Source organism: Neofelis nebulosa, chromosome 2, assembly GCF_028018385.1.
Source record: "Neofelis nebulosa isolate mNeoNeb1 chromosome 2, mNeoNeb1.pri, whole genome shotgun sequence".
In the NCBI taxonomy this organism is placed as follows: Eukaryota; Metazoa; Chordata; class Mammalia; order Carnivora; family Felidae; genus Neofelis; species Neofelis nebulosa.
The window spans coordinates 186,899,563-186,927,254 of record NC_080783.1 but is presented as its reverse complement, the minus strand read 5'-3'; the positions used below and the strand labels follow the sequence as shown (position 1 = coordinate 186,927,254).

The window sequence follows — 27,692 nt, the reverse complement described above, 5'->3', positions numbered from 1 at the left end:
AGGAGTAAAGATATGTTAGTTTGTGGTAATCATTTCACAATCATGTCTGCATATATCAAACACCACTGTACACTTTAAATACACGTAATTTTTCTTTGTCAAAGATAAATAAAAATTAATAATAAAAAGCTGACTATGTGGATAAACCATAAACTCACTACATGGCACAGAAAGTATAACAAGGAATTCTTTCTCTGCAAAGAATACACCTAGGTCTGTGCACTGTGGAAATGAGAAAAATATTATTTACAGACATGTACATTCAATCAACATTAACTGTATGTCTATTATGCATTAGATTTTATTCTGTATGAGACAGCATTCAAAGAAAATAAGGTGCATTTTTACTAGATGTGGAGGGTTCTTTGGTAGACAGTGATTTTACAGGCTGTCATATTATTGCTGTTTTCTGTGTTAGATTTCTTTCGGCCAACCAGATTATAAATTCTTCAAAGGCAAGCTTATGATTCCTTTATATCTCCTTTAACATCTAGTACAGTGTTAGGCACTTAATAAAATCTCCTACTAACATCTGAGAAGCTGAGGAGTACCTATAGCTTACAAAAGCATTTTCACATAGAGACAGCATAGCATAATGATTAAGAAGAGAGCCTCTGAGGCCTGACTACCTGGGTATGAATCCCACTTACTAGCTGTATGTCCTAAACAAGATACTAAACTTCTCTATTCTTCAGCTTCATCTGCAAAATGGGTATCATAATAGTGCCTACCTCACAGGCTTGTTATGAGCACTGTATCAGTTAAGATTTGTAAAGTTCTTATAACAGTGCTATTAAATCAAACATTAAATAAAATGTTTTGTTAAAAAAATTAAACAAAATGCATGCTCTCATTTGATCCTCACAATAATAAAGCAATGATTTAATACCTTCTTGAAAGAAGAAAAAAGTTGAGCTCTAGAAAAATGGTTTTTCCTTTTTTTTAAATTTTAAAAAAAATTTTATTTATTTTTGATGGAGAGAGACGGAGCACAAGTGAGGGAGGGGCAGAGAGAGAAGGAGACACAGAATCCAAAGCAGACTCCAGGTTCTGGGCTGTCAGCACAGAACCTGACACGGGGCTCAAACTCACAAACTGCGAGATCATGACCTGAGCCAAAGTCGGACGCTTAACTGACTGAGCCACCCAGGCACCCCGAAAAATAGTATTTCTAAAGGTGAATTTGTCTGTCTCCTACTGACAGACAACAGCTACCAAATAACTGAACATGATTCACTGTTGGCTGCAGTTGCCTATATACCTAGAACCAAATGTATTACAAGTGTATAATGTGTTTTAGCTCAGGTGCTTGAAAGCATTCATTCCTTGAAATGGTTTCTGGTCATCTTATCACATGCAGTGTCTGAATCTAAATAGGGAGAAACTATCATAAAAAAAATCATATGCTGGGGGGTGCTTGGGTGGCTCAGTCGGTTAAGCGCCCAACTTCGGCTCAGGTCATGATCTCAGGGTTTGTGGGTTCAAGCCCCGCATCAGGCTCTGTGCTAACAGCTCGGAGCCTGGAGCCTGCTTCAGATTCTGTGTCTCCCTCTCTCTCTCTGCCCCTCCCCTGCTCACACTGTCCCTCTCAGTCTCTCAAAAAATAAATGTTAAAAAAAATTAAAAAAAAAAAATCTTACGTTGGGGTGCCTGGCTGGCTCAGTTGGAAGAGCATGTAACTCTTGATCTCAGGGTTGTAAGTATGAGCCCCATGTTGGGTGTAGAGATTACTTAAATAAATAAATAAACTTAAAAAAAATAAGTTATATGTTATTTTTCTCAATGACCAAGATTAGCGAACTCCAAAGAAGGAAGGGCAAATAGTGCCAATTTGAGGGTAAGTTTTACAGGGAATTTCAATTGAAGCAAATTTTGCAGAGAATTTCAAATGCCACACAGCAGATATGACATATATCAGTTCATCCATTACATGGAAACTTGAAAATATAAAGGTTTGCAGCAGTCTGATTATGAGCCAATATTTTAAAAAGAAACACAGAAATGTTATTTTTGGATATATTTGGAGTGCTTACTCTATCCAAGTCCTTCAGCCTACAAAACCTCAAATTATTGAATGTCCTGGGAGCAGTGATTTTCAAGTCCATGTTTCAGCTATGTTGCTCTTTACTCACATTCTTCACTCTCAGGGGCCCCTCCTTATATTTGCTTCCTTGAAGCTACCATAGTAACCAGGACCTCAGAATACACTACAAATTATAGGAACTTGTTTATGTTCTGCTTTAACAAAGTAAATTCTACTTTGGGAGCAGAGAAGATAACATCAAAATGTCCATCCTAAGAAGGCTACAAAAATAAGATTAAGCAAGCAGATTAAGAAAGAAACTATGAATTACCATTAAAAAAATTCTGTCAACTAGTCATATTTTTTTTCTAGTTGATTTTTATTTATCTGACACTTCTGTCTCCTCTATTGTCATTTACTTATCCATTCATTCATTCAACTAATAAATAAACTTGTGCACCTCCCTTGTGATAGGCATTACATTTATAGTAGGGAATTCCAACTCATTTTATGAGGCTAGCATGATCCTGATACCAAGACCAGACAAAGACATTATGAGACAGAAAAATTACAGGCACATTCATTGTTATATAAATACAAGGATCTCAAATAAAATATTAGCAAATAAAAACTAAAAATGTATATGGTGGAGTTAAAAGGGTTACAAATTTGTTGTACTTCTTCAAGAGGTAAGGTCTAGAATGTACAATGGTATAGCCACCATGGAAAATTGTTTGGCGGTTCCTCAAAAAATTAAAAAAATAGAATTACCACACAATTCAGTAATTCCACTTCTGGGCAGACCACCCAAAAGAACTGAAAGTAGGGTCTCACAGAGATAGTGTGCATACCCTTGTTCATAACAGCATTATTCACAATAGCAAAAATGTGAAAACAACCCAAATTTCCACTGATGGAGTAATAGATAAGCAAAATGTAATATACACATACAAGAGAATATTATTCAGCCTTAAAAATGAAGGAAATCCTCATGCTAAACACGGAGGAACCTTGAGGGCATTATACTTTATGAAATAAGCCTGTGACAAAAGGACAAATACTGTATGATCCCACTTACATATGGTACTTAAAGTAGTTAAAATCATAGAGACAGAAAGGATATGGGGCACCTGGGTGGCTCAGTCGGTTGAATATTTGACTTTGGCTCAGGTCATGATCTCACCGTTCACAAGTTTGAGCTCCGCAATGGACTCTCTGCTAATGTCAGCGTGGAGCCTGCTGCAGACCCTCTGTCCACCCCCGCCCCCTGTCCCTCTCCTGCTGGTGCTCTCTCTCTTAAAAATAAAAAATAAACATTAAAAATAAAAACATGGGCACCTGGGTGGCTCAGTCGGTTAAGCATCTCACTTCGGCTCAGGTCACGACAGCTCAGAGCCTGGAGCCTGCTTCAGATTCTGTGTCTCTCTCTCTGCCTCCACCCCTACTCACGCTCACTCTCTCTCTCTCAAAAATACATAAACATTAAAAAAAAAAAAAAAAAAAAAAAAAAAGAAAGTATAATGGTGGTTTCCAGGGATTGTGGGGGGAGGGGAGGGGAATGGGGAGTTATTGTTTAATGGGTATAGAGTTTCAGTTTCACAAGATGAAAAAAGTTACACAGATGGTGGTGATGGTTGCACAACATTACACATGTATTTAATACCATTAAACCGTAGGGTCGCCTGGATGGCTGTTTGTAGAGCTTGCAACTCTTGATCTCAGAATCACGAGTTTGAGCCCCACATTGGGGGTAGAGATTACTTAAAAATAAATAAACTCTTTAAAAATACCACCGGACTGTACACTTAAAAAAAAGATGGTAAATTTTATATGTATTTTACAATAAAAAAAGGTGAAGGAAAAAAAAGTGCTCACAGGAGAAAAAAAGAGGTAAGATCTAGTTCTCCATCTTTTATATCTAAGCTAGCCTAGCAACTAGCTTTAACAGAGTGCAATGGAATGACACAGTCTGAATTCCACGCTTAGCTTCAGGAGACCTTGTGTGTAGCTTCTTCTACTCTCTCCTCCTCTTTTAGAAGGAGATAGAGAGAGCACATGAATGGGGGAGAGGGGGCAGAGGAAGAGAGAGAATCTGAAGTGGGCTCCGCGCTGAGTGTAGAGCCCGATGGGGTGTTTAATCCCACGATCCTGGGATCATGACCTGAGCCGAAGTCAAGAGTCAGATGCTCAACCAACTGAGCCAACCAGGTGTATCTTCTCTTACTCTTTTAGAACCTGCTGCTGTTATATAAACCAGCTTGGGCCTCCAGTATGGCAACAGACTGGATGAAAGAGAAACTCAATTATCACAGCTTAGGCCCTAGACATATTAGTGTACCCAACTGTGGTAGGCAGCCTCTAAGAATGTTAATTGCCTCTTGGTAATCACACAATTTCTGTATCCCCTCCCACTGAGAACAGCTGGCTGGCTAGCAATTTGCTTCTAACCAACACAATGTGGCAAAAGTGATGAGATATTATTTCTGTGATTCAGTTACATAACTTTGTAATTTCTGTCTTGTTAGAAGATTCTCTCCTTGCTGGCTTTGGCAAAGCAAATTGTTATGTTGAAGAGGCCCAAGTGATAAAGAAATGAGGGCAGCCTCTGGCCAACAGCCAGCTAGAAACTGAGGCTCTCAGTCCAACAGTCCTTAGGGAACTGAAATTCTGCTGACAAACAAGAGAGCTTAGAAGCAAATTCTTTCCTAGCTGAGCCTTCAGATGAGACCTCAACCCTGAATGACAACTTGATTTCAGCTTTCTGAAAGACTCAGAATCAGAGGACCCAACTAAGCAAATGCCTGGACTCCTGACCCACTCTCTTGTTTCAAGATGTTAAGTTTATGGTAATTTGTTATATAGCAATAGATAACATACACTAGCAGCAACAGAAAACTGATACAATAGCTAATACCACTTGAACAGAGATGAGACAACTCAGTTATAACAGGCCAAACTACCAACCTAAAGAATCATGAGCAGATTACATACATCTTGCTACATTTTTTTTTTTTTTGCAGTGTTTAACTTTACATTAAAAAAAAAAATTCAATTTATTTAAACTAAAACAAAACAAAAGCAGTTCACCCATTTCTACCATCTACCTCTGGAAAGCACCAATCTGTTCTCTGTATCTATGAGTTTAGTTAAAAAAAATTATTTTTTTAGATTCCACATATAGAAGAGATCATATGGTATCTGTATTTCTGTTTGATTTATTTCACTTCACATAATATCCTTGAGGTCCATCCATGTTGTTGCAAATGCCAAAATTTAATTCTTTTTATGGCTGAATAATATTCCATCGTGTATATATACTACAACTTCTTTATTCACTCATGTACTGAAGGACACTTAGGTTTGTTTCCATATCTTGGTTACTGTAAATAGTACTGCAAGGAACAAGGGGTGCATATATCTTTTTGAATTAGTGTTTTTATTTTCTCTGGAAAAATACTCAAGTAGACTTATTGGATCATATGGTAGTTCTATTTTTAATTTTTTGAGGAACCTCCATACTGTTTTCCTAAATGGCTGCATCAATTTACATTCCTACCAACAGTGCATGAGGGTTTCTTTTTCTATGTATCCTCACCAACACTTGTTATTTCTAGTCTTTTTGGTAATAGCCATTCTAACAGGTATGAGGTAGTAGCACATTGTGGTTTGTATTTCCCTGATGATTAATGATGTAAAGCATCTTTTAATGTACCTATTGGCCCTCTGCATGTCTTCTTTAGAAAAATGTCTATTCAGAGGCACCTGGGTGGCTCAGTCGCTTAAGCATCTGGCTCTTGATTTTGGCTTAGGTCATGATCTCATGGTTTGTGAGATCGAGCCCTGCATCAGGCTCCATGCTAAGTGCATGGAGCCTGCTTGGGATTCTTTCCCTCCCTCTCTCTCTGCCCCTCTCATACTCATGCTCTCTCTCTCTCTCAAAATAAATGAATAAACTTAAAAAGAAAAGAAAAATGTTTATTCAAATCTTCTGCCCATTTTTTAATTGGATTGTTTCTTTTTGCAATTAAGTTGTATGAGTTCTTAGCCCCTTATCAAATATATGGTTTGCATATATTTTCTCCAATTCAGTAGGTTGCCTTTTCATTTTGTTGATGGTTTCCTTTACTGCATGGAAACTTTTTAGTTTGATATAGTTCCACTTGTTTATTTTTGCTTTTGTTGCTTTTGACTTTGGTGTCAGACTCAAAAATCAAGGAGACTTATCTCAAGAAGCTTACTGCCTATGTTTTCTTCTAGGAGCTGTATAGTTTCAGGTCTTACATTCAAGGCTTTAATTCATTCTGAGTTAATTTTTGTGTATGGTATAAGATAGTGATCCCATTTCATTCTTTTGCATGTGGCTGTACAATTTTCCTAGCACCATTTCTTGCAGAGCTTATCCTTTCCCCATGGTATATTGGCTCCTTAGTCATAAACTAATTGACCATATATGTGTGGGTTTAATTCTGTGCTCTTTATTCTGTTCCACTGATCTGTGTGTCTGTTTTTATGCCAACACAATACTGTTTTAAGTATTATAGCTTTAAAATATTTGAAATCAGGGGGGCGCCTGGGTGGCGCAGTCGGTTAAGCGTCCGACTTCAGCCAGGTCACGATCTCGCGGTCCGTGAGTTTGAGCCCCGCGTCAGGCTCTGGGCTGATGGCTTGGAGCCTGGAGCCTGTTTCCGATTCTGTGTCTCCCTCTCTCTCTGCCCCTCCCCCGTTCATGCTCTGTCTCTCTCTGTCCCAAAAATAAATTAAAAACGTTGAAAAAAAAAAATTAAAAAAAAAAAATATTTGAAATCAGGGAGCATGATGCCTCCAACTTTGTTTTTTCTCAAGATTGCTTTGGTTATTAGGGTTCTTTTACTGCTCCATACAAATTTTAGGATTTTTTTTTTTTTGGTTCTGTTTCTGAGGAAAATGCTATTGGAATTTATTTTAAGTTTATTTATTTATTTTGAGACAGAAGAGAGCATGAATGTGAGCTGGGGAGGGGCAGACAGAGAGGGAGAGAGAGATTCCCAAGCAGGTTCTGCACTGTCATCGTGGAGCCCAACGTGGGGCTTGAACTCATGAATTGTGACATCATGATCTGAGCCAAAACCAAGAGCTGGATACAACTGACTGAGCCACTCAGGTGCCCCAACACTACAATTCTGATAAGGATTACATTGAATAAATTGAATGAATACATGCTATCTTTTGTATAAAATTAGAATAAGCAAAATATATACGTATATCTTTTAGGAATACAAAAAGCTGAGATATAACTATATGAAAAAGAAAGAAAAAAAAGAAAAATAATAAACACAGGATTCAGCAAGGGTACCTTAGATAGGAACAATAATGAGTTGGGGACACGTGGAGATCACATTGATAGAAGTTATTTTAAATTTTGGGTTTGGTGGTGTGTTAAAAAAAGAGATTAGTTTCAGAAATTTTTCAGAATTGAAGACTTGAATATTCAGATCGAAAGGCCCGTTATCACTAACACGGGATGATATTAGACCATACTGAGGATAATCAGTGTGAAATTTTATAATTTTGGAAACAAAAAGATTGTATAAGCTTCCCAAAAGGTTGGGGTGGGTGGGTGGGAAGGTTTCATGCAGAGAATGAAGAATCAGAATGGAGTTAGACTTAATAGAAAAGCTAGAAGACAGTGAAATAATACCTTCAACATTTTGAGGAAACATGATTTCAAGAGAAGATTATACCCAGCCAAAATATCAAACAACTATGAGGATAGAATAAAGACATGCAAAAGCTCAAAAATTTATTTTTCACAAACCTCATCTCAGCAGGCTACAAGAGGATATGTTCCACAAAAGAGTGAGTATAAGCTAAGAAAAGAGGAAAAAATAAAATAAGGGGCACCTGGGTGGCTCAGTCAGTTAAGTGTCTGACTTTGGCTCAGGCCATGATCTCATAGTCCGTGAGACTGAGCCCCACATTGGGCTCTCTGCTGTCAGCACAGAGCCCACTTCAGATCCTCTGTCTCTCTCCCCTTGTTCTCTCTCTCTCTCTCTCAAAATAAATAAATAAAAGAAATAAACTGGGAAAGAGGAAAATAATGACTTTCAAAATATGGCAGTGAAGGGTGAACCTAAAATGGTAGTTTCACAGCAGAACAACTAATCCAGAAAAGCTCTAAGAGAGATATCTTCAAGAATCTGAAACTGAGAGAACACTGAATGTGTTGGAAAGTAATGAGAGGAATTCACACAACTGAGGTTGATGTTGAATTAGTAATAAATACACAGAAAAATAAGCAAATGAAAAAACAAGACAATTTTTAGAAAAATAAAAGGAGGAAGGAGAAAATTAATCATATACAAGGTTCAGCTGTGAATACCATTTAAACAGTTATAGTAAACATTAAATATTCAGTTAATAAATACTGTAAAAAATGGGGAGACTAGAAGTTTACATGTGTGTGGTGGGGGTAGAGGGTACGGTAAAACAGAACTACAGCTTTAAGTTCCACAGTAGGAAATAAGTAAATAATTCCTAAAACTAAAAATACGAAGACATAGCAAAAAAACCCCCCCAAAAACAACAAACCACGTTATTTGGAGATGTGGAATTAAATGTGAAAAAAAGTTAGCTAAAAATGTTGAAAGTGGCTGCCTCTGAGTAAGGTGAGAATAGACAGGGCTAACGACTGCTATTTATTATAATATAACTTGGATAATTCCATCAGTCTTTAAATTATGAGCATATAAAACTTTGATAAAAACAAAAACTAAATTCAAAAAAGAAAGAAAAAGAAAGCCCAGGCTATGGAGTCAGAAAGCATGGGTTCAAGTTCTGATTCTACCACTTACCACTGATGTGATTGATATTAAGCAACTATCCACAAAATGCTGGTAGGCCATTCATGGATATAAAACTTGGTAAATAACAAAACTACCTAGCCCTGTTCAATGGATTTTATTTTATTTCATTGTTTCAAGTTTTTTTTTTTTTTTTTTTAATTTTTTTTTTTCAAATTTTTTTTTTCAATGTTTTTTTTAATTTATTTTTGGGACAGAGAGAGACAGAGCATGAACGGGGGAGGGGCAGAGAGAGAGGGAGACACAGAATCGGAAACAGGCTCCAGGCTCCGAGCCATCAGCCCGGAGCCCGAAGCGGGGCTCGAACTCACGGACCGCGAGATCGTGACCTGGCTGAAGTCGGACGCTTAACCGACTGCGCCACCCAGGCGCCCCTCAAGTTTTTATTTAAATTCCAGTTAGTGAAGATATAGTGTAATATTAGTTTCAGCAATTCACTAGATTTTAGTTTGAGAGCAAATCTTATCTTTGTTTCCCATATGAGGCTTAGCATAAACTTTACATATAGTATGTTCTAAATTCAATGACTATATCAAAACTTAATGCATTTATAAGTCAGGGATCTCATTCCAAGTAGCCTGTCTGCATATTAGTAAGTTGTTCCTCCTTCTTTTCAAATACCATGTTTTTAAATATATTTCCCTGTAACTGGGGCATTAAATTGCTCCCTGTATTTTACATATGCTCCTATTATTGTACACTGTGACTTATAAATTCTAGCATATTTGAACCTACTTCTGCATGCTGTTTCTTCAATCACAACAATTTCGATTTTCTTTTCTTTTCTTTTTTTTTTTAATTTTTTAACATTTATTTATTTTTGAGACAGGGAGAGACAGAGCATGAACAGGGGAGGGTCAGAGAGAGGGAGACACAGAATCTGAAACAGGCTCCAGGCTCTGAACTGTCAGCACAGAATCTGACGCGGGGCTCAAACTCACGGACCGCGAGATCATGACCCGAGCCAAAGTCGGCCGCTCAACCGACTGAACCACTCAGGCGCCCCAACAATTTCGATTTTCAATATGCTGGGATTTCAAGTCAGTTCTGTTAAATATAATTAGAAAGAGTGGGGGAGTTGGGGATTGAGAAGAGAAAAGAGATAAAGCAGAAACCTAAGCAGAGAGTTTTCTAACAGTTCAGCTTTGAGAAATAAAGAAAGCTGAAGCAAAAAACAAAACAAAACAAAAATCCCAAAAAAACAAACAGGCTCAGAAGGCCTGCCAACATTTGTTAGTGCAGAGGGAGCTAAGCTGATTGAGAGGTGACAGCCAAGTGACAGCTTTCATTTGTGTGATTCTCAAGCACACTGATATTTATTGAATCTAGCCTGGACCAAGGCTATATAACTCTGAGAAGTGGGGAGGAGTTTAAGAAATACTACAGTGAACTGGATAGACTAAATAAAAGTTGAATCTAATTTCTCTTACTGGGTGGGGGACAATAAGAATTGCCTTTACAGGCAGGCTCCTCAACCATTCGATAACATCTATTGACTGCTATGGGCCATAACTAGGCCAAGTGCTGGGGACAAAATGAACAAAATAGAATATAATGATCCCAGCTCTTACAGAACTTACAGTTGAGTAGAGGAGAGAGTAAATAAGACAGCAGGGCTACCATATTTAGACAAACAAAGGAGTATGATTTCATATTAGAGGGTCAAGAAAGGCCCCTCTCAGAAAAGAACTTGAAGGCTAAGCTAAATTTAGAGTACGTGTGTTGTGGGGAGAGGGGATGGCGAGGATTTTGGGCAGAGAACAACATGTGTAAAGACCTGGAGTAAGGAAAAAAAAAAAGTCCCAAAAATCCAAACATGAATTTGATCTTGCCCTCCTCAGAATCTACCATCTACAAATCTTCTGGGAAAGAAGTGGCAAGAGGGGGAAAGATGGCTGCTGAAACATCTAGCCATTAGTCATTTTCTTGTAAGTTGGTAAGAACACCATTTGGGAAACTTGGACCTACCGGATCCACTCTATTAAACAATATCTGGGAAAAAGGGGACTGTAGCCTATTCTGGCACATAAGAGCTAAGAGGCAGACCAAATATACAATTTGAGAATATTAGGGTTCTTTAAAAAAAAAGTTCTTATCATTGAAATGCATAGCATTCCACAGGAGGAATTTATTTTTTGTATTATTATTTTTAGTGTTTATTTATTTTTGGAAGAGCGTGAGAGTGTGTGTGAGCACGAGTGGGGGAGGGGTAGAGAGAGAAGGGACAGAGGATCCAAAGTGGGCTCTGTGCTGACAGCAGAGAGCCCATGTGGGGCTTGAACCCACAAACCATGAGAACATGACCCAAGCCAAAGTCGAATGCGTAACTGACTGAGCCAGCCAGGGGCCCTTCCACAGGAGGAATTTAAAACTCAGTTATTTAGGTGAAACTCAGCTTTCAAATATAATAAAATACAGATACAGAAAAATTCAAAATTTCATATTAAGAATAGAAAATCTTTCTATAACACAAATCTGATCAGACATTCTCGTTTAAAATTCCTCAACAACTTGTGCTCACTTCAGCAGCACATACAATAAAATTCCTCAACAACTCTCCACTGTTTTTTTTTCTAAGATGTTCTTTTTTTTTTTTTAATGTTAATTTGTTTATTAGTTTATTTATTTTGAGAGAGAGAGAGAGCATGTGCAGAGAAGGGCAGAGAGAGAGAGAGGGAGAAAGAGAATCCCAAGCAGGCTCTGCACTGTCAGCGTAGAGCCTGAGGTGGGGCTGCAACCCATGAACCATGGGATCATGACCTGAGCTGAAATCAAGAGTTGGACGTTCAACAGACTGAGCCTGATATGGGGCTTAAATTCATGAACTGTGAGATCATGACCTGAGCCAAAGTCGGATGCTCAACCAACTGAACCACCCAGGTACCCCAACTCCCCACTGTTTTGAGGATAAAGTCCAAACTCTTTAGTCTGATCTCTGTATCCTCTCCAGTCCTATTCCTTGCTTCCCTGTCTTCTGTAATTACACTTCAGCTAAAAAGCAGGTTACCAGTGTACATCATACGTTTTCAAAGAGAGGAGTCAGCTTAAATAAACTTTCAATGGCCAAGGTGTGACAATTTAAGCATCAAAATTGTTTTTTTTTTTTAAATTTTTTTTCTTATTACATTTCTTTATTTTTGAGAGGCAGAGAGAAACAGAGTACGAGTGGGGGAGGGGCAGAGAGAGAGGGAGACACAGAATCTGAAGCAGGCTCCAGGCTCTGAGCTGTCAGCACAGAGCCCGACATAGGGCTTGAACTCACCAACCGTGAGATTATGACCTGAGCCGAAGTCGGATGCTTAACTGACTGAGCCACCCAGGTGCCCCTAAAATTATTCTATTTTTTATTTGAGAAGGAGAGGGAGAGGGAGAGGGAGAGGGAGACGGAGAGGGAGAGAGAGAATGCAAGCGGGGGAGAGGGGGAGAGGGAGAGGGAGAGACAGTCTTAAGCAGGTTCCATGCTCAGTGCAGTGCCTGACATGGGGCTCAATCCCATGACCCTGGGATCATGACCTGAGCCAAAATCAAGAGTTGGATGCTCAACCGAGTCATCCAGGTATCCCTAGTTTAACTATTTTTTAATATTTGATCTTAAATTAGATTTTTTGTTTCTTAGATATATGCATTCAATTATTTGAGCCTTAAACACAATGCAAATAATTCTGAGTGCTCCTCTCTGCACACAAATCCTCTGGACTTTACAAAATCTAATCAATAGTTCTAAGCCTCTTCAAGTCAGGAACTGTCTTTTCTGACTTTATGTCATCAACCCCTAGCACAGTGCCTGCAGTGCAATCAGCTCTCAATAAATGAATCAGTCAATTTTTCTTTCTTTCTTTCTTTCTTTCTTTCTTTCTTTCTTTCTTTCTTTCTTTCTTTCTTTCTTTCTTTCTTTCTTTCCTTTCTTTCCTTTCTTTCCTTTCTTTCCCTTCCTCCCTTCCTCCCTTCCTTCCAACATGGCGCTTGAACTCATAACCCAGAGATCAAGAGTCACATGCTCTACCAACAGAGCTTGCCAGATGCCCCAAATTGAACACATCCTTTAAATTTTCAATAAATGTTTCTTAAGTGAAAACATGAATGACAATAATAATTATAAAAACCTAACATACAAATAAACCAAACTCCAGTCTCCTTACCTGTTTTTTTTTTCCCCTTTTGACCTGGAACTTGTTCTAAGCCATCTTGGCCTTTTCTCATTAACATCGCAAGGGATGCATCATGAGCTCTGAACAGGTCTACAACTTCGTGTAAGGCAACATCTGTTATGAGATCACAGCTCAGGACTAGAACATCTGTCTGTCAAATGGAGAAGGGGAAAGTCAATATCACAAAAGGCAATGGATCACAAAAATCATCACAGGATAAACTTACAATGGCTTAGAAGCACACACAAACTGGACACTTGTTTTCAAACTTTTTTAATAGCAGCAGAATAAGTAACATAAATAGGCTGTTCTAACTGAATATCTGCCTCTCCTTGGGTGAGCCTTATGGCTGCTGAATCTGAGGGACCACTGGAATCCTGGGCTCTAAGGAACAGAGTCTGAAAACCACCACATTGTCTATTTCCATGAATGTATAATTAATGATCATAAATTTATATATCCCTTTACAGTTTGAAAAACATTTTCACATAGTCTGATGATTCCATATGGTTATGAAATACTATGAAACAGTCACTTTGCTATAGTACTAGAAAATAAAAGGGTGAATATAACATAAGTCCCATCTCTCAAGGAAACCAATGTAATTAGTAAATAATTACAATACAACCTCAGGTATGTATAAAAGCACTCATTTAATTCTTATAATAACACCATGGTGTGGGATTATTATTAATATTATTAGTTCTCATTTTTATGGATAAGAAATATGAGAACTAACTACCACAGTGTCTGGCACATAATAGGCATTTAGTAATTATTTGATGAATGAATGAATAAATCAATGAAGTAAAAAAAAGATTTTCTCATGTGGTGGGTATTCTGATTGCAAGTCTGGTAATTCAGATTAATTACAATAATAACGAATAATAGTAATTAACGTTCACTGAGTGTGTACTATCAGCCAGGAATCATGGTAACTTTGCATGCATTCCCAATCTTTATAACACTATGCAGTAAGCACTATTAGCATTTGTACTTTACAGACAAAGAAACAGGTTTACAGTAGTTAGGTAACTAAGATCTAACAACTTGTAATGGCTATTCATATAAATAAATAATCTGTACTAGTGAATAGTGTTTGAAGAAACATAGCTTTGGTAGTTTGAGAACCAATTTAAGGGAGTTTCTAGTCCACAGTATTAGGCACCCAAAACACCTAAACTTAGATCTTAGACACTTCTAAATTTTGGTCTGTCTAGTACCCAACACTATGGGTACTAGATATCAACTGGAGTATCATATTTTAGGAGTATACTTGATAAACTAAAAAAGCATCAATAAGAAGATGATCAAGGTGGTGAAAGAGCTAGAAACATAATAGTGAAAGAAGAGAAGCTGTTTAATAGGGAAAAGACTGTAGGGGAGACAGTGGGCAGGACAAGGATTATGGGGTGGGATTAAGAAAGAAAGAGATAAAAGCATTCTTTATTAAAAACGTTATTTCCTAATGTTTATTTAGTTTTGAGAGAGAGAGAGAGTGGGGGAGGGGTAGAGAGAGAGAGAGGGAGACACAGAATCCAGAGCAGGCTCCAGGCTCCAAGCTGTCAGCATAGAGCCTGATGCAGGGCTTGAACCCACGAACCGTGAGATCATGACCTGAGCTGAAGCCTGACACTTAACCAACTGAGCCACCCAGGTGCCCCTAAAAGCATTCTTTAAATACCTGGCAGTCTTTTCTTTTTTTTTTTCTTAATGTTTATTTTTGAGAGAGAGAGTGCAAGCAGGGAAGGGGCAGAGAGAGAGGGAGACACAGAATCTGAAGCAGGCTCCAGGCTCTGAGAGGTCAGCACAGAGCCTGACAGAGGCCTCGAACCCATGAACCGTGAGATCGTGACTTGAGCTGAAGTCTGATGCTTAACCAACTGAGCCACCCAGGCACCCCAATACCTGGCAGTCTTAAGGAAGAACCAAATTTTACCTAAATAGCCCAAGAGCAAAACTAAGAACAAAGAGGAAACACATGAAGAAAAGTATTTTAGTTTCCATATTAACTTATATCTGTCAATCAGAGCTAGTCAAAAAGAGTAATTTTGTAAGGCAATGAATTTCCCATCATTAGAAGTGCTCAAGCAGAAACTGGATTATCACTTGCAACAATTCACTTACCTAACATTTATTTTTTTATTATTTTTTAATATTTATTTATTTTTGAGAGAGAGAGACAAAGTGTGAACAGGGGAGGGGTAGAAAGAGAGAGAGACAGAATCTGAAGCAGGCTCCAAGCTCTGAGCTGTCAGCACAGAGCCCGATGCGGGGGCCCGAACCCACGAACCATGAGATCATGACCTGAGCCAAAGTCGGACACTCAACCGACTGAGCCACCAAGGCGCCCCACTTACCTAACATTTATTGAGCACTTACTCTATGCTCACCCAGGCCCTACTCTGAAAGAGTGTACTAGGAAGTGTTAAAGTGAGTGGCTAAGAAAGGCTACTTAATATATTTTTAACAAATTGCTACCTATACATTCTGCTACTACACTTTATCATAAGTGCAGAAAACAGAAGTCCCAAAACAATCAATGGAAAAATGAATTCCTTAAATTGCAATTTAAATTAACTACACAAATGTTTCTCAATAGCACACCTGCAGTTTCTGAGGGGGGCCTGAAGTAAAGCCTGATTCCTACTGCCCTTTCTTTTTTTTTTTTTTTTTTTTTTTTTTAAATTTATTTTTGGGACAGAGAGAGACAGAGCATGAACGGGGGAGGGGCAGAGAGAGAGGGAGACACAGAATCGGAAACAGGCTCCAGGCTCCGAGCCATCAGCCCAGAGCCTGACGCGGGGCTCGAACTCACAGACCGCGAGATCGTGACCTGGCTGAAGTCGGACGCTTAACCGACTGCGCCACCCAGGCGCCCCCCTACTGCCCTTTCTGAGTCAACCAGGGAAACTCCTCTTTTATTAATTTTATTTTCTTAGATAGGCTTCTGTACAAGCTTTGGCTTGGAAAACAGGTTTTGCTATTTTAAAAAGTCTGAAAAACACTGAACTAAATTATTCCTGGTTTAAGAATAAATAAAATGAGTATCTACATGGACATTCTTGTACGTGGTTCCTACTCTTCTGAGATTTTAATTTAAAATCAAGATTCCTGCTTTGGGTGGGAAAAATGGATGATTCAACTCACATTCTACTACAGTAAAAAGTCATGTTTCCTCAGAAATTGAGGCTCAGGAGGAAGCAAAACATAAGAGACTCTTAAAAACTGAGAAGAAACTGAGGGTTGACGGGAGGGGGGGGTAGGGGTGGGAGGGAGGGAGGGGTTGGTGATGGGTATTGAGGAGGGCACCTGTTGGGATGAGCACTGGGTGTTGTATGGAAACTAATTTGACAATAAATTCCATATTAAAAAAAAAAAAGAAATTGAGGCTCAGCTATAAGAATGCCTTGGCTTGGTTCTTTTAATTTTTTTTTTTTTTTTTTTTTTTACATTTGTTTATTTTTGAGAGACAGAGCACAAGTCGGGGAGGGGCAGAGAGAGAAGGAGACAGAATCTGAAGCAGGCTCCAGGCTCCGAGCCATCAGCAAAGAGCCTGATTTGGGACTCGAACTCACAAACTGAGATCAAGACCTGAGCCGAAGTCAGACACTTAACTGACTGAGGCCTTGGCTTACTTCTTGAAATACAAGAACCATCATTTCTTTTTCTACACATATAACTTATTATTTATAGCCCAAACAATTCCTTTTGAGAGCCTCTTCAAGTTAAGAAGTTCAAATTTGGATTTTTTTACTCTTTTGCTTAAAGCTATCTTAGTTCCTTCTGGATTTTAACGGAGCTAAAAAAAAAAAAATTTTTTTAGGGAAAAAAAATTCCTCACCTCACCATCTAGGAACCACCAAATATTAGCAAATCAGCCTATGTATATGAAAGCTCAGGAAGAGATAGCATACAGAACCCTACTTCTTGTAACAATGCATAGGAAGGCAGGGAACATGGGCTATTATTAAAGACATGTCAGGACAGCAGTACAGAAGTCCCATTTCATTATAATGAAAATGACAGTTTACTGAGAAAAAAGAACTTCTTTCTCTAATAAGATGGCTGATTTTTGCAAGCTGACTGTTCTACAATAAATTTAATTATCAAGTGTACTCCAAAGTGAAGAAAATGATCCCAATGCAAATGCCTCTGAAGTGGTGACAATGTCATCTTGGAAAATAAGTGCGGTTATCATTGAATATTTGCCAAAAATAAATCTGTCAGTGTAGTGAATGCCAAACAAGTCCTGGGTCAATGTGAACAGTCTACTGCTTCATTTATCTCTTTGCTTTTAGATGACTTTTTGCTAAGCTGAATGCAAAATCCCCAAAGAGCACAAGAAACAGACCCCTCCCCCCCACTGTTTGGTTGCCATCTGCTCTCAGTGTGAAAAGAGAGGGGTCAGTCAGAAAGGGCAGGGCTTGGGATACAGATGGAGGTGCTACTCCGTCAGGCCCTCTCCTGCCTCTGTCCCCAGAAAATGCTCCATCTAAAACTCACTCAAACCAAACACATTCTCATCCTCTTTGCAACTCCACCACTTCCAAAGGGAAGTCTTTGCTCTTTGATCAATGTACGTTGTTTCCAAAGCTGGAAATCCTGGAAAAAGAAACAAAAGTCTAAAAGGAAAACAATCATCCTTGTATCTTCATACTACCACCTATTTCTCTTTACATTTTTATAAAAGCTATAATAGAAAATAAATAACTGTTGTTTGATTTTTATTCTAAAAATGTAAAGCCCATTCTAGAAATGCAAATATTTTTCTACTAACTGGAACCCAGAGAGAAAAAGCAGAGAAACTGTTAAGAGCCAGAGGCATTTCTGATCACGTGTGACCACAAGCCATGAATAAACATAGACTGTTTGGACTGTGAAGGAACTGTATATCTGAAATGCAATTAACTTGAAAAGTTCCCTGGACACACCAAGCCTCCGCTGCTTCGTGTTTCAGGTAACCAGTTCTTTTCTAACGCCAACAGTAAGCCTCTTCTTTTGCAGAGACCGAATGGAATCTCCTCAGACCTCCCTACTCACTGTTCTAATAGTCCTCAGTATCCCTTTATCCCAAGTCTGTTCCTTTACAGGAGTTAGGGCAATGTCAAGTGCAAAAAGCACGGCTCTAAAGGATCGCAAATGTGTCCAGTTTTGACAAACTGTATGGAAACATACAAGGTCTTTAAGGGAAGGTGAAAACAGCATGTTAGTGTTTGGGGAGAACTCAAGACCTCCAGGAATTCAAAATTCCAACTGCTGCCAGTTAGTTTTGGCTAAAGCAAACAAATTAAGCTCAGAAAACCCAATTACAAAGCCATGGCAAGGCTCAGAAATCTCTCATTACAAGAACATTTTCAATCAAGCCAAAACCACTGAGTAAAACTAGAAGAAAAAAACAAAAGTTAAATCAGAAAACCGTATATATGTGTGTGAGGTGGTAGCGGTATGGTGGGAGGTGGTAAGAGCTACTGGGAATAGCCTTTCTTCTTTTCCTGGCAGCTGCTCCATGACAGATTGTTAGAAATAACACAATCTGGCAAACAATTTCCTATGGCATGGAGAGAGAAAAACACTTATTCCACTGGAAGAAAACCCGTAAAGGCAAGGTAACCTCGCTTTTACCCACCCAGCACTTCCACAAACAATGGCTATGATCCAAATCACCACCCTGTACTCCACCCCTGCCCATATGGAACTAATGAATTCAGCTACTTGGTGCTACTATGAATGGTTACAATTTACATTTCCTATGTGGTCCAATCCCAATCCAACCGTCAAGAGTAGTTTGGTGTTTTAATAAACACCAATGTCTAACTGCAATGGAGACCTCACCATGCTTGATTTCCATTGAAAATGTTTGGAAAACACTCCCAGTCTGCAGTTCCCAAAGTGCAAGGCAAAGGGCCAACTGCCATTTTGTTTTTAATGAGTCTGGGGCATTAGGTGCAGGAAGTAATGACCAACTCAGTCTGTAAGAAATGTGATAATCCTTAGGCTTAGAGCTAAACATCCTTCCTGTGTTCCTTAGCTTAATCATAATGTCACCACCACCAGGATCTGAAGTGAGAAATCTGGCCATAATCTAGGAATGAATTCCTCTCTTTCTTGCCCAGTCCCCTACCCCAACATGTTACTGGTCACCAAGTCCTTTTCTTTTATCTCCACTGCACTACCTTAGTTTAGGTCTCAAAGTATTCTTCCAGTCTCTTAGCTGGTCTCTCTCATTCCAGTTTTCCCCTATTCTAATCCACACTTCAATTTCCACTACTTATTTCATTTCCCTACTTAAAGACAGCCTAAAATAATGTTCTCCAAACATTAAAAAAAAAAAAAAAAAAAAAGTTGAACATTTATTCAACTATTCCCACTTACTTTAAAGAAGAATTTTTATTCATTTATTTTATTATTCTTATTTTTTTTAATGTTTATTTATTTTTGAGACAGAGCGTGAGCAGGGAAGGGGCAGAGAGAGGGAGACGCAGAATCCGAAGCAGGCTCTAGGCTCTGAGATGTCAGCATAGAGCCCGATGCGGGGCTCGAACTCATGAATTGTGAGATCATGACCTGAGCCGAAGTCGGATGCTCAACTGGCTGAGCCACCCAGCCGCCCAAAAAAGAATTTTTTTTTAATGTTTTTGAGAGAGAGAGACAGACAGAGCGTGAGTGGGGGAGGGGCGGCAAAAGAGGGAGACACAGAATATGAAGCAGGCTTCAGGCTCTAAGCTGTCAGCACAAGCCTGACACGGGGCTTGAACCCATGAACCGTGAGATCATGACCTGAGCCGAAGCCTGACACTTAACCAACTGAACCACTCAGGTGCCCCTATTCCCACTTACTTTTAAAATTTATTTAAAAATACACGAATCACTATAAGTGATATAACATGCTCTTCAGACAACATATACAAAAATTGATATTTTTTTAAGTGAAGAGATAAAATTAAAAGAACTAGAGATTCTATTCTAATATCTTCCTCTGGTACTCCATCCTACACACCCCCGGCTTTGAGATCACCCCATTTAGAATATCACTGCTTTGTAAGATTGAGTTTAAATTCCTTAGTATGACACTAAAGGTCTTTCAAATATGACTCCACCTACCTAATTCAGCCTTCTCTGCCACAATTCCCCTACCACATAGCTAATGTTAACTTGCTGGAGTAAACTGCCAAAAATGCATTCCCCATTCTCTTTTCCCATCCCACCACACATTCATCCATCAAGTTGCAGGTCCTGTCACAGTTATTATAAAAGACAGTACCCAATATATTATCTCAGCTAGAAATGAAGTCTTTTCTCTTCCATTACAGACCTTAAATAACTAAATTGGATTAAATGGGTTTTTCTCCCATCTAGACTTTTTTTTTTATTTTTTTTTATTATTTTTTTTTATTATTTTTTTTTTTTTTAGTTTTTGGGACAGAGAGAGACAGAGCATGAACGGGGGAGGGGCAGAGAGAGGGAGACACAGAATCGGAAACGGGCTCCAGGCTCCGAGCCATCAGCCCAGAGCCTGACGCGGGGCTCGAACTCACGGACCGCGAGATCGTGACCTGGCTGAAGTCGGACGCTTAACCGACTGCGCCACCCAGGCGCCCCTAGACTTTTTTTTTTAATTAAAAAAAATTTTTTAAATGTTTATTTATTTTTGAGAGAGAGACAGACAGACAGACAGACAGAGTGTGAGCAGGGGAGGGGCAGAGAGAGAGAGGGAGACACAGAATCCAAAGCAGGCTCCAGGCTCTGAGCTGTCAGCACAGAACCAGAAGCCCCAACACATGAACCATGAGGTCATGACCTGAGCCGAAGTCAGATACTTAACCGATTGAGCTGCCCAGATGCCCCTATTTTTTTTTGTTTTAAATTTTTAAAATGTTGAAAGAGAGATAGAGAGAGACAGAGTGCGAGCAGGGGAGGGGCAGAGGGAGAGGGAGACACAGAATCTGAAGCAGGCTCCAGGCTCTGAGCTGTCAGCACAGAGCCCAATGCAGGACTCGAACTCATGAGACATGAGATCATGAACTGAGCTGAAGTTGGATGCTTAACTGACTGAGCCACCTAGGTGCCCCTGGAGTCCTTTATTCTTGAATGACTGCACCCATATTGAATTATCTATGGATTTTAGCTTCAACTTAAAAAAAAAATTTTTAATGTTTATTTATTCTTGAGAGAGAGACAGAATCTGAAGCAGGCTCCATGCTCTGAGCTGTCAGCACAGAACCCCAACGCAGGGCTTGAACCCACGAACTGCCAGATCATGAACTGAGCCAAAGTCAGACACTTAACCGACTGAGCCACCCAGGTGCCCCTAGACTTTGAGTTTCATAAGGAGCTCTTTTATCTTTGTGTCACCAGAGTTTAACCTAGTGCTGGGGAACAAGCATCTGTAAATGTTATTAGCACTCTTCCTGTTACCTCCTTCTCCTTGTTAAACTGACTCAAAGAAGAAAACATCCAATTTTAGGCGTTTAGAAACAGCATACTTTCTGACAAAGCTGAGAGCCCCCTTTGTAAGAGACTGTGACCGTTCACAGGACAGGGGCCAAAATGGTAACTTGGCAGCCCCCTAAAGCAACAAGGTAGGAAATAAACCTGTTGTCCCCAAAAAGGAAAAAAGCAGAAATGTCTGAAAACTTACCAGATGCAGCTGTCCTGGAGGGTATGACTGGAGGGGATATGCTAGATTTATAATTTTAAAATGGAGACTCAACATTACCTTCCTAAAGAAGTTCTCCTCTTCAGGTTACAAACAAATAGAAGAATTTTACTCATCTTTCCTGTGTGAAGCTAAGAAGTAACTGAGAATCTGTTAATTTTTGACATTATTAAATGAGTTAAATGCTAATCACTTCTCTTCCAGAATTTTTTTTGAGGCAAAATATTTACTTATTGTCACTCAGTTTGTAACATTTAAGACATAGAGGTTTATGAAAATGCAGAAATTGTTGGTATCTGCATTTTAAGTATCTGCAATTTAATCTTAATCACCAAATGCATGGACATTACATGGCTTTTTTGTTCTCTCAAATCAAACCTTCACTTTGAAAGAATTTGTTACTCTGAATTTATTTTAAATAATTCAATTCTTTTTCTTCAGTTAGACACAAATAGTCCACAGAATAAAAATATAATTGCCCCATTTCAAGACTATGAAACATGCTCTTAACAATTACATTACATTTTTTCTAAGGGCTCCTGGGTGGCTCAGTCGGTTAAACCTCTGACTTTGGCTCAGGTCCATGAGTCTCGCAGTCCATGAGTTCGAGCCTGTCAGGCTCTGTGCTGACAGCTCAGAGCCTGGAGTCTGCTTTGGATTCTGTGTCTCCCTTTCTCTCTGTCCCTCTCCTGCTCATGCTCTGTCTCTCTCTGTCTCTCATAAATAAATAAATGTTAAAAAAAAAATTGAAAACAAAACAATTACATTACATATTTTCTACCTGTAACTCGAATTTTAATTTTGTCCTGAAGTATAAAATATGTAGAAATATTGTCCGGTTTACTTGGAAGCCAGAAAGCTTGGGAGAGGGTCACAGAGGGTAGTTAGGGACTGTGATAAAGGGAAGTTTATCATAATATGAGAAAAAGACAACTAACATTTAAAAAAAAAAAGAAACTAAACCATTCTCAAAAAGCAACTCTTAACATTAGGCAGGTTTTTTTTTCTTATTAATTTCACATGTGACTTTGAATGGGCCACTCCCTCTATAGGTCTCAGTTTCTTGATCTATTAGATGAGAGGGCTGTACCATCTCTGAAGTCCCTTATGGCATAAAATTGTATGATTACAAGGGTCAAGCTTTTCTTTTTTTTTTTAGAAGAGAATAATTACTATCCATATGCCTTTTAAAAAATATTTTTTTAAATTTTTATTCATTTCTTTTGAGAGAGAAACAGAGCATGAGCAGGGGAGGGGCAGAGAGAGAGAGGGAGAGAAAGAATCCGAAGCTCTGTCAGCGCAGAGCCCGATGTGGGGCTCGAACTCAAGAACTGTGAGATCACTACCAGAGCCAAAATCAAGAGTTGGATGCTTAACCGACTGAGCCATCCAGGTGCCCCCACATGCCTTTTTGGTTTTTTTAATGTTTATTTATTTATTTTGAGAGAGAGAGTGTAGACAGGGTAGGGGGAGAAAGAGAGAAGGGGAGGGAGGGAGGGGGAGAATCCCAAGCAGGCCCCACACTGTTAGTGCAGAGACTGATGCAGGGTTCGAACTCACAAACAGTGAGATCATGACCTGAGCTGAAATCAAGAGTCAGATAGATGCTCAACCGACTAAAACACCCAGGTGCCCCAAGAATATATTTCTTTATAAATATTTTTTTCTTTTTTTAAAAATGTTTATTTATTTTTGAGAAAGAGAGAGAGAGAGAGAGAGAGAGAGCACAAGCAAGGGAGAGGCAGAGAGAGAGAGGGAGACACAGAATCCAAAGCAGGCTCCAGGCTCTGAGCTGTCAAAACAAAGCCTGACGTGGGGCTCGAACTTACAAACTGCAAGATCATGACCTGAGCTGCAGTTGGACGCTTAATTGACTGAGCCACCTAGGTGCCCCCTTTATAAATATTTTTTTCTTTACTTTTTTTTAATGTCTACTTATTTTGAGAAAGAGGGAGACAGAGAATGAGTGGGGGAGGGGCAGAGAGAGAGGGAGACCTAGAATCCGAAGCAGGCTTTAGGCTCTGAGCTGTCAGCAGAGAGTAAGACACGGGGCTTGAAATCACAAACCGTGAGATCATGACCTGAGCTGAAGTGAGATGCTTAACTGACCGAGCCACCCAGCTGCCCCTGTAAATATTTTCTAATTCTAAGTTTCTAAATTTTAACAGCATCAAAGAAACTGCTCAGGACATTTTCTCTGTTCTTCACACTGTCTTCCAATCAAAGAGTCCTGAAGGTGAAGAAGGTGAACTCTTCACTCAATCATGTTCAGGCCATTTCTCTCACTCCATGACCTATACTCATTTGAAATGCATGACAACAGATGAAATCATCTACTCCTCCTTGTTGCAGTCAGCTACAGAACTCCCTGTCACCCTTTCTCCTTAGTTATTATAGAAGTTTTAAGATAGTAGATTGAAAGCATACAACTGTATTTGCCCTTCTCAAAACATCACTGAAATAACAAAGGATTTTTAAAATGGTCCTAAACCCACAAACGTAAGAAGAATGGGAAAGGAGACAACATTAAAAAAATGACTATGTTGGGGCACCTGGGTGGCTCAGTCAGTTAAGCATCCAACTTCGGCTCAGGTCATGATCTCACGGTTTGTGAGTTCAAGCCCCACGTTGGGCTCTGTGCTGACAGCTCGGAGCCTGGAGCCTGCTTCGGATTCTGTGTCTCCTTCTCTCTCTGCCCCTCCCCGACTTGCGCTCTGTCTCTATCAAAAATAAATAAATGTAAAAAAAAAAATTAAAAAAAAAATGACCATGTTAATCATAGGAAAACTGAGAACAAACTCAACTTACACCAGATTCTTCAAAAGGCTGAGGAACTGATATGGATAAAAAGCAGGGGAGGGAGGAATTAAAATAAAGAATGCTGGTTGAAAGATCTCTCTTTTCCACTCAGTGCAATCCAGCTACTGCACATGTGTCACACTGGCAGAGGGCTGAAGAGAGTAAAATAGAAGATATCTAGACTGGGAAAGCACAATCACAGTTGGGATAGGAAGAGAGGATGCATCTTACTGAAAAAAGGGGACTTAAAAAAGAATGCATACAGGGGTGCCTGGATGGCTCAGTTGGTCAAGCATCCAATTTCAGCTCAGGTCATGATTTCATGGTTCATGAGTTTGAGCCCCGCATCAGGCCCTATGCTGACAGCTCAGAGCCTGGAGCCTGCTTCGGATTTTGTGTCTCCCTCTCTCTCTGCCCCTCCCCTGCTCGCACTCTGTCTCTCTCTCTCTCAAAAATAAACATTAAAAAAAAAAATGCATACAGGATTCTGAGACATCCTCCCTAGCCCTGACCCCAACTCATTTCCTGGAATGCCAGCAGCCAGGTCTTTACTTTTCAGGCAGGATAACAGTTTTCTCCAGGGAATCTGAGTAATCCAAGAGAAAAAACCCTAAAAATAGAGATATAAGAGATCCACCAAAAAAAGAGCCCAACCCTATCACCATATCACCCTATAAAGTGAAGCTCACAGTTGACATGCCCCATCCATATACAAAACTTAAGGAAAAAAGATAAACGTATTGAAAATATGAAAGAAAAGATAAGAAAATTAGAGAGCCAGTCTAAGAAATGCATGAACAGAATCAGTTAATAATCAAAAATAAATAAACGTAAAAAAAAAAAAAAACAGCTGTCTTACCATCTCCCATTTTCTTTTTTGTTTATTTTTAAAGTAATCTCTACACCCAATGTGGGGCTGGAACTCACAATCCCACATTCAAGAGTCACATGTTCCATTGACTGAGCCAGCCAGGTGCCCTAACATATCCCATTTCTTAATCCCTCACCTCTTCTGTCTAATCTGGTTTTTGTCCCTACTATTCCAGCAAGAGTTTAAGTCATCAATGAATCCATGTTGCCAAATCCAATGATAAATTCTTGGTTCTCATCTTACTCAACTTTCCATAGCAATATCTGGCACAACTGATCACTCTCTCTTTGATTCACTTTCCTCACACAGCTTCCATGATACCTTAACTTCCTGATCTTTCTTTTTACTTCAGTGGCTGTACCTTCCTAATCACCTTTGTTTCCTCCTCCTCTGGTTCTTGGTCTCTAAATACCAGGCTCAGCCTTTAGCCCTCTTCTCTTCTTTTGCTACACACACTCCCCAGATGATTTCACTTTGTTGATGATCCCCAGATTTATATGTTCAGCCCTGACCTCTCCTTTGAGATTCTGAATTGTAAAACTGCCTACTTGATATCTGTACATGGACATCTAATACCCAGTGTTACAAATTAACATCCAAAAATTATCTTTAAAAAATTTTTTTTAAATTTATTTATTGAGAGCGTGCGTGTGTGAGACAGAGAGCATGAACAGGGAAGGGGCAGAGAGAAAAGAGGGAGAAAATCCCACACTCTCAGCGCAGAGCCAACACAGGGCTCAAACCCATGAACTGTGACATCATGACTTGAGCTGAAGTCAAGAGTGGACACTTAACCGACTGAGCCACCCAAGTGCCCAACATCCAAAAATTATCTTGACTGCCAACTTGTTTTTCCTCCAGTCTCCCACACTACTATCACTATCACTCCAGTTGTTCAAGTAAAAAATCCAGAAGCTATTGTTTCATTTCTCTCTTTTCTTCATTCTATATATCCAATCCATAAAAAGTCCTGTTAACTCTACCTTCAAAATATGTCTTGAATGAGGGTGCCTGGGTGGCTCAGTCTGTTAAGCATCCAACTTCAGCTCAGGTCATGATCTCATGATTCGTGAGTTCAAGCCCCGCGTCAGGCTCTATGCTGACAGCTGGGAGCCTGGAGCTGCTTCGAATTCTGTTTCTCCCTCTCTCTGCTCCTCCCTTGTTCATGCTCTGTCTCTCTCTCTCAAAAATAAATAAACATTAAAAAAATAATTAAAAAATGTTTTAAATGCAACTACTTCTACCACTACTGTTCTCATCTTAGCATTATCTTCCATCTGGACTATTGCAACTATCTCCTAACTGATCTGCTCGATTCATTCCTGTTGCATTATAGTTTTACTTTCCATACAGCAGCTGTAGAGATCTTTTAAAAGCATAAATCAGATGATGTCACTCAAAACCCACCAAAGGTTTCCCAACATAGAACAAAATATAAACTTTAAATTCTTACTATGATCTAGAAGATCCTTTATGATCTGGTCCTCACATAACTCTCAGGCCTTCCATACTACCATTCTACTACTTAATTACTGTGCTCTAGTCATATTGGTCTTCTTACTGCTTCTGAAACAGGTTAAATTTATTCCTAACTCAGGGCATGTGCACTTGCTATTCTCTCTGCAAGGAAAGATCTTCCTTAAGGCTTACTACCCATATCATTAGGGTTTCTTCTCAAATGTTATCTCCTGTCTGAAAGAGCTCTTTCCACTGCCACTCTTTATCCCCTTATCCTGCTTTATTTTTCTTCTTAGCATTTTTATCACCAGAAATTATTTGTTTTCTTATTATATATTTCTCCTTATAGAATAGCTCTATGAGGACAGGGATCTTGTTTATCTGGTTTATCACTGTATTTCCAGCATCCAGAATAGTGCTTGGTATATAGCATGTGTTCAATACATATTTGTGAATAAATGAAAAATATGACTATTTTATAGATGAATTAAATGCAAGCTTAGAAGGGATAGTAACCTCACTGAAGAGCATATGCTAATAAATGGTGGCACTAGAATTAGAATCCAGATCTACCTATATTTGTGAAAGCCTATGTTCTTTTCACTATGTCACTATATTTCTTTGATAAGACAAGACAAGACAAAACAAGACAAGACAATTCCTCCCTCTGGAATAACCTACTTGGGGTAGAGGACCAGCCATGTCAGCAAACTTAAGGCTTGATGGAAATTTACAGATGCAAATAAAATGAACACCAAACAGTCAATGCCATGATCCCTCTGATCTGCAATCACTAAAACTCATCTTTAGGCTCATATAAACATCTATGTTTATATCAAAGGAGTAAGGAACATGTTCCAAATGTTTACATAGAGCTTGCCTCCATCTGTCATTC

At 39.1% G+C, this 27,692-nt stretch overlaps 1 protein-coding gene across 4 annotated transcripts in view; it reads right to left on the bottom strand.

Annotated features, from left to right (window-relative positions):
• EIF2B3 (eukaryotic translation initiation factor 2B subunit gamma) overlaps nt 1–27,692 on the bottom strand; it is a 120,525-nt gene that overhangs the window by 70,275 nt on the left and 22,558 nt on the right. For all 4 annotated transcript variants that reach the window (XM_058717631.1, XM_058717634.1, XM_058717632.1 and 1 more), the window contains exon 4: nt 13,002–13,161. In XM_058717631.1, the coding sequence (XP_058573614.1) occupies nt 13,002–13,161 (160 nt within the window). The remainder of the gene's footprint in view (nt 1–13,001; nt 13,162–27,692) is intronic.